This window comes from Drosophila elegans, unplaced genomic scaffold (genome assembly GCF_018152505.1).
Source record: "Drosophila elegans isolate 14027-0461.03 unplaced genomic scaffold, ASM1815250v1 contig_149, whole genome shotgun sequence".
In the NCBI taxonomy this organism is placed as follows: domain Eukaryota; kingdom Metazoa; phylum Arthropoda; class Insecta; order Diptera; family Drosophilidae; genus Drosophila; species Drosophila elegans.
The window spans coordinates 10,444,594-10,459,838 of NW_024545513.1; the positions used below are offsets into that span (position 1 = coordinate 10,444,594).

The 15,245-nt window shown below is 42.4% G+C and overlaps 3 protein-coding genes across 3 annotated transcripts; 1 reads left to right on the forward strand and 2 right to left on the reverse strand.

Annotated features, from left to right (window-relative positions):
• Window positions 1-7,813: 7,813 nt before the first annotated feature.
• On the reverse strand, window positions 7,814-11,168 carry LOC108136611 (cap-specific mRNA (nucleoside-2'-O-)-methyltransferase 1). The gene is made up of 2 exons (XM_017257930.2): window positions 10,376-11,168; window positions 7,814-9,889 (listed from the first exon to the last, which is right to left on the reverse strand). The coding sequence occupies exons 1-2, from the start codon at window positions 11,031-11,033 to the stop codon at window positions 8,166-8,168; spliced, it is 2,382 nt and encodes a 793-aa protein (XP_017113419.1). The 5' UTR covers window positions 11,034-11,168; the 3' UTR covers window positions 7,814-8,165.
• Window positions 11,169-11,423: 255 nt separating this feature from the next.
• Window positions 11,424-13,116, reverse strand: LOC108136618 (DNA repair protein complementing XP-A cells homolog). Its single transcript, XM_017257935.2, has 2 exons — window positions 12,847-13,116; window positions 11,424-12,781 (listed from the first exon to the last, which is right to left on the reverse strand). Exons 1-2 carry the CDS (start codon window positions 13,014-13,016, stop codon window positions 12,049-12,051), a joined length of 903 nt encoding a protein of 300 aa, XP_017113424.1. The 5' UTR covers window positions 13,017-13,116; the 3' UTR covers window positions 11,424-12,048.
• Window positions 13,117-13,759: 643 nt separating this feature from the next.
• On the forward strand, window positions 13,760-15,222 carry LOC108136616 (beta-1,3-galactosyltransferase brn). Its single transcript, XM_017257934.2, has one exon. It carries the CDS (start codon window positions 13,884-13,886, stop codon window positions 14,856-14,858), a length of 975 nt encoding a protein of 324 aa, XP_017113423.1. The 5' UTR covers window positions 13,760-13,883; the 3' UTR covers window positions 14,859-15,222.
• The last annotated feature ends 23 nt before the right edge of the window (window positions 15,223-15,245 follow it).

Here is a 15,245-nt window from a genome sequence, read left to right on the forward strand (position 1 = left end):
TATATATATATAATATAATATTGTATTGTATGACAAGAAAAAATTCTGTAATTTACAACCGAAAAATATTTTATGTGATCATTGTCTTTTTTTTTAATATTACAAGAAATAAATAATTCGAATACCAAATAAAGGATATACACAAATAATGGAATAATTGTTTGCATATTAAAAGGACTGCTTATTTATATTTTTCAGGTGGAAAATTTTCAGGTGGAGCTTTAAAAAAAAAACAAAAAAGAGGAAAATCTAAAATTCCTATACATTTCTGTGTTTTTTTAACCCAAGGTCATTCACCGATTACTCATCTTAATCGTTTTGCATGTACTCATTTATCCGAATACTCATTTTCTGGTCCTTGCATTAGCATAAATCAGTGGTAAATTGTTTCCTTTCTTTTTTTTTTTTTTTGAACAGTGCGGACAGTGGTAATCGAATGAAAAATGCGCAGTAATTTCTTGGCAACGTTTTTAATTTCAATTAGCCAACGGACATTGACCAAGGGACCAACGGACCAATGGACAAACGGACAAACGGACCTCCTGCTGAAAGTGCGATGCTAAACGATGCTCTCCGGTTAGCTGGCACTTGATTTATGTGGCTTCATTAGACATTCCGCACATAGTCAGTCGGTGGGCAGAAGGGGGCTAAGTGATTGCCAAAAACTAATAGCGAGCCCACGGCCAAACACAATTAGAAGCAAGGCGAAAGGCGAATTTCAAGGAGGGATATTGTGTTTTTTTTTATTTGGGTTTGGGTTTGGGTTCCCTGGGAATTTGGTAGTTTTCCGATTGACCAGCATGGAATATTTTCGGTTACCACCTCAAGCACTCAAAGTGAAAAACAAAATAAAAAGGGTTTCCGGGTCCGGTTTTCGGTTTACGGTTTTCGGTTTTGTGTGTTTGCTCGTGTGAGCCGCAAAAATATTTGCATAGTTACCTTTAATGTGGTTCGCATCAGGTCGGTTCAGAGTTCACAGTTCACAGTTCGCAGTTCGCAGTTCGCCGTCTCTCCATGCAAAGTTCTTCAAAAACAAACGAACAAAAGTTTTCTTTGCACAAACACACACACATACACGCACACCCACACACACATGCTGGCATGTAATTTAAAATGAAAAATTCTATTCTTTTGACGCAATCGCAAGCACACACAAGCAGGAGACAAGCACACACATACGTCAGCGAGCATTGATTTCATTTGCATAAATAAGGAAAAACTCGGATGGTGGGGGGCAAAGTCTGGAGTGGAGGTGGGCGGGAGTTACAAAAAAAAAAAGGGGGGGCTACAAAAGGGACCTCACCGTGCCGCTAATAACGTGCGGCAAACAAAACTATTGCCTACTTTCGGGCGCCAAGAGAAATCAGTCGCACACTTGCACTGTGCTTCGAAGTGGCTGAAAAATTATATTATTTAATTCAGAGCCAAGGTAATTGCTTATTCTTTATTTATTAGTAAGGACGTAGTCCGTGAAATTAAAAAAAGAAGTGATATGAATTTTCTGTCGTTAGATTTTTGTATTAACTGAACTTTCAAATTTCCATTTAGATTTTGATTTAGTGCCGATTTTATTATTAACTACTTTGTATCAGGAAAATTTAAAAATAATTACTTAAAAGACATATAAATGGAATGATTTCTAAACCTTTAAAAAAACCTTTAAAAAAATAATATATAAAATGTATGTCTTGCTCAGAAAATAGTAACTTTTCCGGAAATATCATATAACAATATTGCATGCAGACTTACTTTAAATAAGCTATTAAATGTTCAAATAACATTATTGTTTTATGAATGTATTGAAATATTTTTAAAATTGAAACAAATCAAGTTTTTAATGGGTCATACCAGTCAGTGTTTAGTGAAATATATTTTGTCACTGTGCCGCATACTTTCACCCCCTTTCTCCAACTCCGTAACCCTTTCTCCAACCCCGTTCCACCGATGTATGCGTACGCTGAAGGCGGCGGCAGTCAAAAATCGCATAAATTAAAAAACTGCACACACTCACGCACAGACATGCGATAGAAAGGGGGTGGGTGGTAATGGCAACCCTTTGTGATCCCCCCAACCCCAGACGGTCCACCCCCAACCCCAACCCCAGCTGTCGCTCACCACCAAGGAAGTAATAAAGTATCTCGAAAGTAACTTATTAACCATGCTGACAACGCTGCCAGCGAAGCTCCTGGAGCTCCAGACACACAGCCAGGATGCCAGAATGCCAGGATGCCAGGATACCAGGACATCAGGACGTGTCTGTGTAATACATGCATACCCCTGCCCAAAGGGGGAGGGCGAATGGGGGTGTGGCTGATGGGAGGGGTAGTCATGTTTCATGTTTGCTAATTGCAAGTCGATTTTTCATTTCGCATTTCTCTCCAGAGTGTCGTAGTGGACCTGGGACCTGGGACCGGGGACCTGAGACCCCGACATCGACCTCAACCTGAAGCCAACGCTGAATCCCCAACCGAATCTGAGGTCCAACACATGCACTGAGAAAAACTATACTCACTACAGTTTGTACACGTTTTTAATTAACTATAAATGAAAAGTTTGATTTTATTTCTAGAATTGTATGATTATCATTTCAGGTCATCAGAACATAATGATTTAAATACAAATTATATATTTGCCCTTTGTTTTGTAAGTTCCGTTTAAATAAAATAAGTGCAAATTTTGATGTCTGTCTCTAGAATTGAATGGTTTACTGAGTGTCACTTCATTAGATTACTTTTTTAAAACTTGTATGATAAAAATGTTGATTTGTGTTATTTATTGCTTTTAATGCAAGCCACTGGTAGAAAACAACATTTATTTTCCATCAAAATTCGAGTTTTGGTATACAAAAATCTAGTAAACCCTGTAAAGTTATAAACATATTGCATTTTAAAAATTTTCTTTTAGTGGCATAAGGGAGCTGGACAAGGAACTGATTGAGTCTGTGGAAATTTTTGAGGTTTCCGCTGACCCACTCAACGCCGGATCCGCATTTGTTCCGGAAGGGACTGCAGGCGAAAAGGGCAAAAATATTTCATTTAAAGCAGCATAAAAACAAAGACGACGACGCAAGAGTGTGGGGTGAGTTTGAGTGCCAGCAAATGGTTAATTTAATTACAAATTCTTTGCTTTCTTTTGCATTCGTATTAAATTTTCATGGGCTCCTGACATCAGGCCCTTTCCTGTGCGAGTGTGTGTGTGGGGCCACACACATATGGTGGTGGATGGGTGTGTGTGTGTGTGTGTGTGAGGCACCTGCTGTCATTGCCGTCTTTGCAACATTTTGGCCGCCTAAATACCCTAGAGACTTGAGAGAAAGCATTTCCCCCACTACACACACACACTCAGCCAAATCACCCACCCATCCCCTCACACACACACACACGCACAAGCACACACATGAACACGCTGATTGTCCTTTCAATGAAAAATAGCACTCATTAATGTTGCTCATTAGCAGGACCACGGTTCCTGCTCCTTGACTTTGCCCTGCCAGTGACATTCCCTTACGTGTCCAAGGTCCCTTCCACCCCATGCAACCCCCCCATCCCCCCTTTCTTCACCCACCCACACCCACACCCACACCCACACACCCTTGGCCATTCAGCAAGTGTCAACTGGCAAATGATTTGCCATTATTTACTAATAAAACTCATCGAGTTTTGGGCCCACTGCTAATCGAATGTGTGCTCGGCATCACCCACCCAACCACTTTGCCAAATCCTTCGCCTTTGAGTGGAGCAAGAAGATGTCCTGGGCAACCAGAAAGGACTCTTAATTCGAAGCGACTCACACGTTTACGCTGCCAAATGACCGCAATCAACGCGGCCAAAGGGATCATCGGCCGGGGGAATTAGGATACTTGGGTTATATAAGCACAAATCCCTAAAACAGCAGAAGCTTCCTTTAATGGAAAAAATATGGCAAATTTGGAATAGGGTTTAACTAGGCCTCCTAAATTGTATATCTAAGTGCTATTAAGGCTCGAACAAAATATTCCTGTTTCGTGTAGTGTAACTCACTTTTTCAGTTGGCGACAGAAAAGAAGGTTTTATCTACAAACAAGAGTACTTTTATATATTAAATGTTGTTTAAAAGAAAGTAAATAATCAACTTATTGAAAGTGAATATATCTAAGTGTGTAGCACTATTTAAAACAAAGTATAACATTTTTGTAACAGTTTCCAGTTGGCTCCGTAAAAGAAGACTATTTGTTAAATATATATGCAAAAATTAGGTACCCAGGTATTAAATTCAACCAGAGTAACACAATGATTGCAAATCTTAATGATATTTCTATATAATGAATGAAAACAATTTGAATACATATATTTTATGGTACGTTTTTTATTGAAAGTCAATAATAATAAGAAAAATAAAAATGAATCATATCACATTAATTGAAATCTTAAAAATTTCGAGGCTTTATCACAAATATTTATTATTACCCAATTAGGTTTCCCCATCCGAAATAAAATTGCTGACAAAAAAAAGGGGCTGCTCGTGTGGTAAACAAATCGATTTCGTCTCAAATGTTTAAATGCATAAACAAAAGTAATCTTGCCTTTTTTATGCGTACAGACAGAAGTGGGTGTCATATTCATAAAAATAACATCACTTCCCGGTTCAATTTGTTTGATTATGTTTTGTCCCAATAATGGCAATGGTTGACCAAAGGCGAAAGTCTGTGCGGTAATCTTTCATGTGTACATGTGTATATATCGATTCCATAGATGGCTTCCGGTTCGATTCCGTTGGCTGTCAATCAGCAGGGTCCCACATGGTTTGCCGGAGTCGGGGCGGGGATTGAACTCCCCTTGTCAGGATGGTCCGGACCTACTTCCACTTTGGCAGTCCTGCCAGTCCAAAAACTCTTTTCGACTGCCCAATTCTTTGCATTTAATTTCGTTTATTCATTCGAATGACCACAAAATGACATTTGCATTTGGGCAGCGGTCAGTTCCATCTCTCCAGCTAGAGAAAACCCATCGAGATCCCATGTGCTCGGTTCTCCGGGGATTTCCTCGAGATATGGGGATGTCCTTTGGGGGGGAGGGGGGTGGACTACGTAACAAATGAACGGCTCAGTTGGTAAAATTTGTTTTGACAACCAAAGATGCTCGCAGCAGGCAAAGTGCAAAATTTATAAAACGCAAGAGTGCGAAACTATCAAATGTCCAGGCGAAGTTGAGTGTGTGTGTGTGTGTGTGTGTGTGTGTGTGTGTAATTAATTCTCTGCTGAGTCGGCATTTGTAGGCCCGGCCAAAAAAGCACAATTAAATGCACAACAAAAACACTGCGAGCAGCTTTTCTGGACATGATGGCATGACCATGACCAACTACACTGCTTTTCAATTGATTCCCCAAGTAGTTCTATGAAAATATGGGATTTCCTAAGAAATTTTAACTTTAAACAAGGCAACGTTAATTGAGATTTTTAATTTAAAAAAATTTAAAAACTCCGAAATAATCGATGTTTTTATTTACATTTATTTAAAAAATAAAAATCTGCACATAAATTCTGATTTAATAATTCATTGATATTAATTTATTATTATAATTACAATACAAATAATACATATATAAATATTAAATGCCAGATTGATGTTAATATATAAACTAAAATAAAAATTTAAATTGTATTTAGGTTGTAAATCATCACATTTCAATAACAATTATTTTCATATTCTTTGAATTCTTATAATATACTTTATATTTAATAATAATTATAGATACTTAAAGATTACAATACCACAAAGAATTCTCAATGCCAGAAAAATCTAAGCATATTGTATAAGATGGATTAACTTAATCTTAACCAGATCAAATAAGCTTTCTCCGTTTGGTCAATTAAGTACATTGTGTTACCATGAGTAACTAAAATCATAAATTTAAATACAGAAATTTGAAACTAGTTTTACGATTTTTGAATATTACAATATTTACTTTGAAGAGTTAATCTATTCGTTGGGGGTTTGAAACCAGTGTGCAAGGCAGCTCAACTGCAAATGGACAACTACTATTTTCCGGATGCTGTAACTGTGACCCGTTGGATTCGCCGGATTCGTCGTCAACAGGCATCGCCATCGTGGCCGTGGCCAAAAAGCAATTAGCAAAGTTTTCAGTCTCCAAAACACTCGCTCCTCGCATGGAAAAGGGGGATGAAGTGGGGCAGAGGAATGAAAGTAGTCCGAAATGGGCACCAGGATAAAAAGGATGGAACGGAACGGTACGGTACGGTACGGTATGGTTCGGAGGTGGCTACACTTAGCCGGCCATCATCAATCTGGTGCAGTTGCGCAACCCATCCCAATCCCCAATCCCCAAATCTCAAATCCCAGCCTCCACTTCAATCCGATCGGATTCCGCTCCTCCATCCATTACACATGCGCCTAACTATTGCACGGAGAAAAATATCCATTAGATTATATATTAACCAACTAATTTAAAAGAAGAATAAAAGAAAAAATAATATATATGCACACTAAAAATGTATAGCTTCCGAGATTCGGCTATCGATCTTGATCAAGAATACCTGGACTTTTACTTTTCAACCTATACAATATAACCTTTTACTCTACGATATTAACCGATTGAATATAATAAATCTAACTTAAATAATTACCTTTTTGAATACCGAATTTAAATTTTTGCTAGTTTAAAAACTTTAATCCTCTAATATGCCTATAAAGCTAAACTAAATAAGAAATATATATAAATAATGTTCAATAATGATTAAGAAACACTTTAAGAAGGCATTTAAATTTTTGTTAAAAAACTAACATATATATTTCCGAAATTAAAATGCGAATATATAAATTGAATATAAGCAATTTTCCTGTGGTTTTCTTCCTGTGCCAAAGACGCGACTATCGTCATTCCCAATTATTCATGGATAATCTAACCCAAAATGGGACGTTAATTACTGGCGCATGTCAGTGGCATTTGGCCCCCTAACCCCTGACCCCCAACCCCCAACCTCTGACCCCTGACCCTCAATCCCTTCTTCGGCGATGTGTAACTGAAGTTGTGTGGCGTGAATTTGCTAAAGTACGGTTCCAACAATTTGCTTTTTTGTCCAACTGTAAACAGTGCGGATTCCGGACACCCAAGTCCCCAAAAGCCGACTCTCCGGCCATTTATCGGGTGATTAATTAAGCTGCAAGGACCAGCGAATGCAACTTTCTGCCGCTGACAACTCCCCGTGGAAAAAACCAAGTGGGCGGCGATGGGGCATTAAAGACATCCGCGAATTGATATTAAAAATATTAGGAAAAAAGCTCAAACCAGCAATAACAATAAGGTTTGAGTTTAAGTTTAATTAATTGTGGGGAAATATTTTCAAAGCGGATTAATAATTATGCCACTTTAAAATCTGAATTCAAATTAGAAATTCCATACCTAAAACTGTTACAAATAAATAACCACCATTTTAGTACATGTTATATACAAAACAAGCCCCAACATTTTGATGTATCTCCTTTTAAAATCGGAATCCTAAATCCATTCCGCAAGTCATTAAGAAGTTAGAATTATCGAAAAATCTAATTAATTACAATAATTCGGCATCCAAATGGTTAAGTTTTAGACCATAAACGTACAACTTTAGGTCACCTTTCTGCAAGTCGATAAAAAGTACCTTAGAAGTACCTTATATAAAACTGGCTAAATTAATTGACCCCCATTATTTAACAATTCAACTACAAATTTGTAGCTTAGCCATTCTGGCATCGGAGTTAAATAAGTTGAGTAATGAACATTGTAAGCGCCATACCCATTGTAAATCCCACCCATTCCAGTTAAAAGACGTTGTAACTTTGGTAAGATCTTTAGAAAATAAAACAGTTGCACACTTTCCGTCAGACAAATGACATTGTATGTATGTATATAGAGTTAGTGGTGATGGTCAGAAAAGAAAACACAATAATTCAGTTCCTGCGCACAAATAATCGTCGAATACTTAAGTCGAATAAGTAAAATGCAGGGATCTGTTGTAAAACCTCCAGATAAATCCTAAGCATGCTTGGGGTAGGTTCAAAAAAAAAATAATAAAACACGTATGCGTATGTATACTTTAGGCTTATGGCTACGTTTCCTTTCTCTTTTTAGTTTTTGTTTTTGTTTTCTGGGCAGACATCGATGGCCACATCGATGGCCTCCGCGATGGCCTAACTGTGGCCCAGCTTGTCCGCGATGAACTTGACAAAGTCGCTGCGGTACAGGATCTTTGGATTGTCCTCGGTGGCCAGCTCCTCCACCTGGCGCAGGTCCGTCCACTTCCAGAGCAGGCGACGGGAGTAGCTGTAGCGGAACGAGGCGAAGATCTCGGCGGCCTTCTTGCTGGGTATCTGCTCCTTGTAGTACGACTCCTTGTTCTTCACATTGAAGTAGTAGAGTTGGCCACGCGATCGCGAGTGCGCAGACACATAGTTGGTGGTCAGTTCGCAGAACATTAGTATGCCGCCGGGCACAAAGAACTTGTTGTCGTCGAGCGCATAGCCGAACCGCTGCGAGTTGTCCTTCAGAACATAGTGCCGCATGTCGGCGAAGAAGCTGGCCATGTCCTGCAGGCGAAAGAAGGGCTTGCTGCGCAGGGCGCCGAAGGTGCGCTCCTTGCGGTGCGGCTTGTTCAGACTGCGGGCGAACTTGTCGCACATGCTTACACGCTCGCGGAACGGCCGCCGCCGGATGTCGATGCCGCCCAGACAGATCCCATCGATGATGTGCAGCGCGGCCACACGCTGAATGGTCCTGCCCTCGCCGTAGAACTCGTACACGATCTGGCCGAAGAATATCGAACGCGGCTGCACCTCGAAGGCCGTCTCCACCAGCTCCCACTTCTTGTGCTCCGTGTAGCGCAGCAGGTTGCCGCGCGACTTGCACAGGAACAGGGTGCAGGCATTGATGTTCGTCTCCTCGCGGCCCACGGGCACAAAATACCAGTCGGCCACGTTCTGCACGGACATGCCCAGGCTGGCCACCCCGCTCATCTCGGTGGCCGGCAAATTTAACCAATTGCGATCGGCCGACCAGTCGGCCAGGAGCTCCTCGAGCAGCCGATCCGTCTGCTTGATCTCCGGCGCCTGGCGCAGCTTGTCGGGCAGACCCCAGCGCTTGAGGCACTCCTGTCGCACCTCCGACTGTTTGGTTTCCTTCAGCTCCGGATTCTGGGCGAAGGCGGCTATCTTGCGCAGGCCGACGATCTGCTTCTTGCCAATGGCATTGTTCGAGTCGATGATGTAGCGCAGGAAGTCCTCGTCCTCGGCCAGCTCGTTGGCATCGAAGATCTCGAGGACGTCGTGCTGGCCATCCTCCTGCTGCGACTCCTCGCCCAGCATGAGGTTAACCGCATTCAGATAGGCTATGATGGCCGCCGTCTCCGTGTCCGAGCGTTTGTACTTGCAGACCAGGTAGCGTTCCGAGTTCGCCGGCCGGCTGCTGTTCGGCTTGATGATGGCGATCTGGTGAAAGCACTTGTACATCAGATAGACCAGGCCAACGCTGAACGGCGTGAAGAGGTCGAAGATCTTGCAGACGAAGTTGCCATTTGGCCGCAGGATCTTAAGGGCGGTGAGGAACTGGCAGAGGTACAACTGCTTGGACAGGATCTCCTGGATGTTCTCCTGCCCCTCCACCGAGAATCCGCCGTCGGCCATCGCAAAGTGCACGCCCTGCGGCGTGTGCAGCCGTATGTACTCGTTCAGCGAGTCCTGGTTGCCCTCGTCGAAGATGTTGCCATCCTCTTTCACGCCGTAGAACGTGTCGAAGGACTCGGGCGAGGCGGCAAAGAACTTCTCCAGCTTGAAGTCGTTGGCGCCGCGCAGCGTGAAGCCGAATCCCTTGGCCTCCCAGGACTTGCGGAACAGGACGTACTCGGAGAAACCGCCAGGACCTGTGAGAAATAGAAAACAGCGGATTAGTCACTTTTCTTGCTGCTTACCGCCATAATTACCACAATGGGAAAATAGTTTCTTAATCTTAATTCAAATTATATTAAGTGTATTTTAAAAGATCTTGTGATATTCAGTTCGAAAAGTATCTTTTTGGGTTCTAATTAATACTCCTAATGCAAACTCAATTTAGTTAAATAGAAATTGTAGAACAAGCACCTCAAATGCATTTTTTAAACCATATTTGGACCATTTTAATCATGCTAATGTGTCATGTTTTCAACTTCAAATCTTTTAAATACGTTTTATGTATGTATATAAAGTTCTCAATAAAACTTTCGCAATAGAAACATTGCAATAATAATTGGAATTTTTGGGGAAATCCCCTTATCAAACAAGAATAAGGTTTTGGAAGGGGTAAGTAAATTCGCTTAAAGCATGCGCAAATGAAAACCGGTCTTTAGAAGCCGCCAATACAAGGACTTCACCTGCACACATGTCCGTGAAGTAGAGGAGCTCGTCATTGGCCACCAGGGACTGGCCATCGGGATCGCGGGGATTGGTGAACATGAAGTCGCACATGGAGTCGATGTTGGCCATCTTGACGGCGGCGCGATTGAGGAAGATGGAGCTGCGGATGGTCTCGAAGGGATTGCAGCGACTGCGTGCCCGCCGCTTCTCGCTGTCGTTGAGATCATCGAATACGGTTTTGGCATTGAGGATGTGATGCAGGATGGCCGGATCGCAGTAGCGTGTCTCCTCGTCCAGGGTCAGTTTCCGTGGCCCCGTGACGATGTGCCCCATCAGCTGATCCAAGCTGTAGGACCCAGCTCCCGATCCATCTCCGCCTGGATTGTGGAGCCAGAGGACCGGTTCGGGTATTTCCAGCTCCTCGCAGGCCGGATCCCATTGGCCGGCCGACGATTGAACCGTGTCCAATTTGAGGCCGAAGCCACGGCGACCGTCCTGCTGAACGGCGATGATCGGCTCGAGGCGACCCTGGTTGCTCTTGCCCAGGCCCTTGTCGTTCTCGTAACCCATCTTCTTCATCATTTCCATGGCCTTGTTCGAGTAGCTCTTCACCCACTCCCGCTTGATCTTCTTGGGCGTGGGCTCCGAGTTCTCATCGTCCGAGGGCTCGTCCATCTTGCGCTGCGCGACTGGATCTGGTGTGTGGCGTCCGGCGTCTGGTGTCTGGGATCTGGGATCTGGGAGGCACTTGCGGATCCTCGAGAATCTTTTTCTTTTTGTTTATTTGGTATATGCACGTCGGTGTGACCGTATGCCGAATGCCGATAAATACCAAATCTGAGGGTGACCGCATGGCTGCTTACAGAAGTAAAAATACCATTTAAATACTGCTTTACCGCAATTTGGCCGATTTTCAAATTAATTACAAGCAATTTAAATTTGGCAAATACATTTTATTCGTTTTTAATTAACTTTAATTCAAATGTCGAATTATTTAAAGGCTTGTTGATGATATATCTGTCAAATGTGTATAGTTAAATCGATTAAAATAAATTAGGCAAATAATTAATTAGCTGAAGTAATGTTTATTTCCAGGGCATTTATTTCAAAAGAATATTCAAATATATTAAATATTTTATAAATCAAATAGGATTATAAACGGTCTTAAAAAATAGTAAAAAAAAAGGAACGATATATAATTGTTGTTCATTCAGTCTGTAGAAATATAGTAGGAATTCACTTCTGTTTCGCTTAATTATAATGGCTTACAACACAAAATTTCAAAACAATTCAAAATGATTTTTAAAATTCTTTGTTTGCAACAGAATATATAAAATCTAAACTGGAAACTTTTTGTTCATGCATTAATGCATATGATTCATTCATTCTGTTGAAATATTACAGGGACTCATTCCTTTTCACTTAATTTTCAATGTTTTACAAGACAATATTTCAAAATAATTCAAAATGATTCTAAAAATTCTTTGTTTATAACAGAATCTATATAATATAAACAAAAAAAAGGCAACTGAAAAATAGCTGCTTAGTTTTTCTATATAATAATCAAGTATCCAAGCATTCAATGCATTAAGTGGGCAAACCTGTTTTCAATGGGCCTCAGCTTACAAACTACAAAATTGGGGATCTAGACCGACCAAGAAAAGCTGACTGATGTGATCGACTAGGAGCTCTACATCTTCTCATACGTCTCGCTGTACGGACAGGTGAGGCAGGTGTGCGTGTAGGTGTCCTCCTCCTCGTTATGGGTGTCCGGTCCGAACTCGTGCTCGTGGACGGCGTGCGTCTTCTTGGTGTAGATGCTGCTGCGCACCTCCATGCGCAGCTGCTTCATCTGCTTGTTGTACTTGCGCGCCTTGCCCACCTCGCGCTTGTCCTCGCGAGACTCGTGCTGGCGCACCAGCTCCTCCTCGCTGCCCCAGACCTCCATGGCGCGCTGCTGGATCTGCAGATGGAGATACAGCTTCATCTCGCCCCAGCGCACGTTGTGCGGATTCTTGCGGCTGATGAAGCGCAGCTTTGGTTCTCGCTTGTCGAAGTCGCAGTCCTTCAGCAGATACTCCGCCTTGGCCTCCGTCCGGGTGATCAGGGCGTGGCGATCATCGTTGTCCCGGCACTTGTCGCACACCGAGTGCCCAAAGTTGTTGAACAGATAGGAGTCGGCGTACTGGTCGCCGCACTCCAAACACTCCTCGTACTGCACGGGTATGGCGATGGCATCGTCCAGGATAACAGGGGCCTCCTCTCCACCGGATTTGTTTAGTCCCGGCTGCCCATTTGTGGGCAGGACGGGCTGCTCCAGCAGGAATCCTCCGCCACTGTCTATGTACTTGGTGCCCTGCACCTTGATCACAGAGCTACCCTGGCTGAGTGCAGCCTCCGGGTGCATGCCTCCATCCTTGTTGCTGGCGAGGGATTAGAGTTTCAAGTCTCCCGTTTTGACAAGGACAATGGGAAAAGGACAACTCACCTGGCCAGATCCTTAAATGGATGCAAAACCAACTTAGCCTCTCGCAATTTCTGCGCCTTCGCCAGATTCCTCTCGATTCGCGCCTTTTGGGCATTGGTCAGCTTGGATACCTTCTCCGCCGGCGGAGCAACTGCATCTGCAGCAGTGCCTGAGTCCTTGGACATTTCCATTTCACAAGGTTTTGTTAAGCGCGTTAAATTTGTTTAATTTGTATACGATATGCTTCTTCTTTCCGATTTGACATTCCATGCGAACGCTCTTCTATCCATCTGGTATCTTTTGCAGTATTTTCAGGGCTGAAAAAGCCAGGAGTTCTGTCAAACGGTATTTCAAATATTTTCATTCCAATAGTTTTACTTTTTATAAAAGGCTTTTTGATTTATAATTTCGTTTCAATGAAATAGTGAACACTCTTTTTCATTTTTAAAGTTTATGTCAGAAGTGGTATGTTTTCAAAAGTTGTTATTTTTGTTGTTTTAAAGGATTCCTCATAAGTAAGAGATTTCTCATAAAATTATATTTAAAAATAGCCTGGGTGCTGTTCACTTTGTCATCAAATCATACAAATACAATACATACATTTCAAAGAAGAATGTAGCAAAGCTTTAAAAAATATTTTTATTGATAAAACTGTAGCTTATAAAAATATAATTCTTAAGTGAATCGATGCTCTTAATTATTGTTTCAAGTGCAGGCATTTGCCAACCAGTATTTCCGTCCGATACGGTCACACTAATAGTTTTCCCTATACTCTTGCAGAGAGTACTATAATTCTAGTCGGAAGTTTGCATTGCAATCAAAGAGGCATATATTCGATTATAGAAAGTATATATATTATTGATCAGCCATGTTGATATATAAGCATAAATAATTGATATATAGATTATTAAATGTATTTAGTTTTACAGAAATTAACTGTTCAGATGAGTGTGCAGACTTGTATATTTCCCTATAGCCAGCAAGGGCATGCAAAGTTCGGCTTACCAAAGTTTATTTTCCGCCTTGGTTTGTTTTGATTTCGGTTTGGTTTGGTCGCCATGCAGAGTAAACACTACAGACTGCTGCTGCGATGCCTCCTGGTCCTGCCCCTCATCCTGCTGGTGGACTACTGCGGTCTGCTGACCCACCTGCACGAACTGGACTTCGAGCGGCACTTCCACTATCCGCTGAATGACGACGGAGTCGGTGCCTCTGGAATCGAGGGCTACTCCTACCTGCGAATGCCCTCGTTCACGGCCGAAATTCAGGCCAAGGATCAGCCCCCGCGGCTCACCCTGCTGATCAAGAGTGCCGTGGGCAACTTCCAGCGACGGGAGGCCATCCGGCGCACTTGGGGCTACGAGGGACGCTTCTCGGATGTCCACCTGCGCAGGGTTTTCGTGCTGGGCGGCGGCCAGGAAAAAAGCGAAAAAGACGTGGCCTGGGAATCCCGCGAGCATGGGGACATCCTGCAGGCGGACTTCGTAGATGCCTACTTTAACAATACACTGAAAACAATGCTCGGCATGCGCTGGGCCAGCCAGCATTTCAATCGCAGTGATTTTTACCTCTTCGTGGACGACGACTACTACGTTTCGGCCAAGAATGTGTTGAAATTCCTGGGCAGAGGACGGCATAGCCACCAACCGGAGTTGCTGTTCGCCGGCCATGTCTTTCAGACATCGCCGCTGCGTCACAAGTTCAGCAAGTGGTATGTGTCACTCGAGGAATACCCCTTCGATCGCTGGCCGCCGTATGTGACCGCCGGAGCATTTATGCTCTCGCGAAAGGCGCTTCTTCAGCTCTACTCTACCAGCGTCCATGTGCCGCTCTTCCGCTTCGACGACGTCTATTTGGGGATTGTGGCACTAAAGGCCGGCATTCCCCTCCAGCATTGTGGCGAATTCCGCTTCCATCGGCCCACGTACAGGGGTCCGGATAGCTACAGTTCCGTAATAGCCTCGCACGAGTTCGGCGATCCCGCGGAGATGACACGCGTGTGGAACGAGTGCCGATCCGCCAACTATGCGTAGCATAAAGGACCTGGACGAGATTGTATATACGAATGAGTCACCACCTATAGACAACAGCCTTATCAAAGTAGAGTAAAGATAGTATTAGTTAATACCGCGACTATTTTGAGAGATTTATAATAAGAACTTAAGCAAGAAAACTTTTTTTTTATTTTTCCACTATGTTCAATTAATGCGTCTTCTTATATTATTTTAAATTATTACCTTCTCAATGTTTAATAAAAATAAGTAATACTTTTAAAAACTACCAAATGGCAAAGTGTATGTTTTTTTATACAATTCATTAAAGTGTATGTACATTACTTATAGTTCAAGTACTACCCATTAAAACAAATTTTCAATAAATCTGTTACACTATTCAGCACATTATTTATTGTTTATTTATTA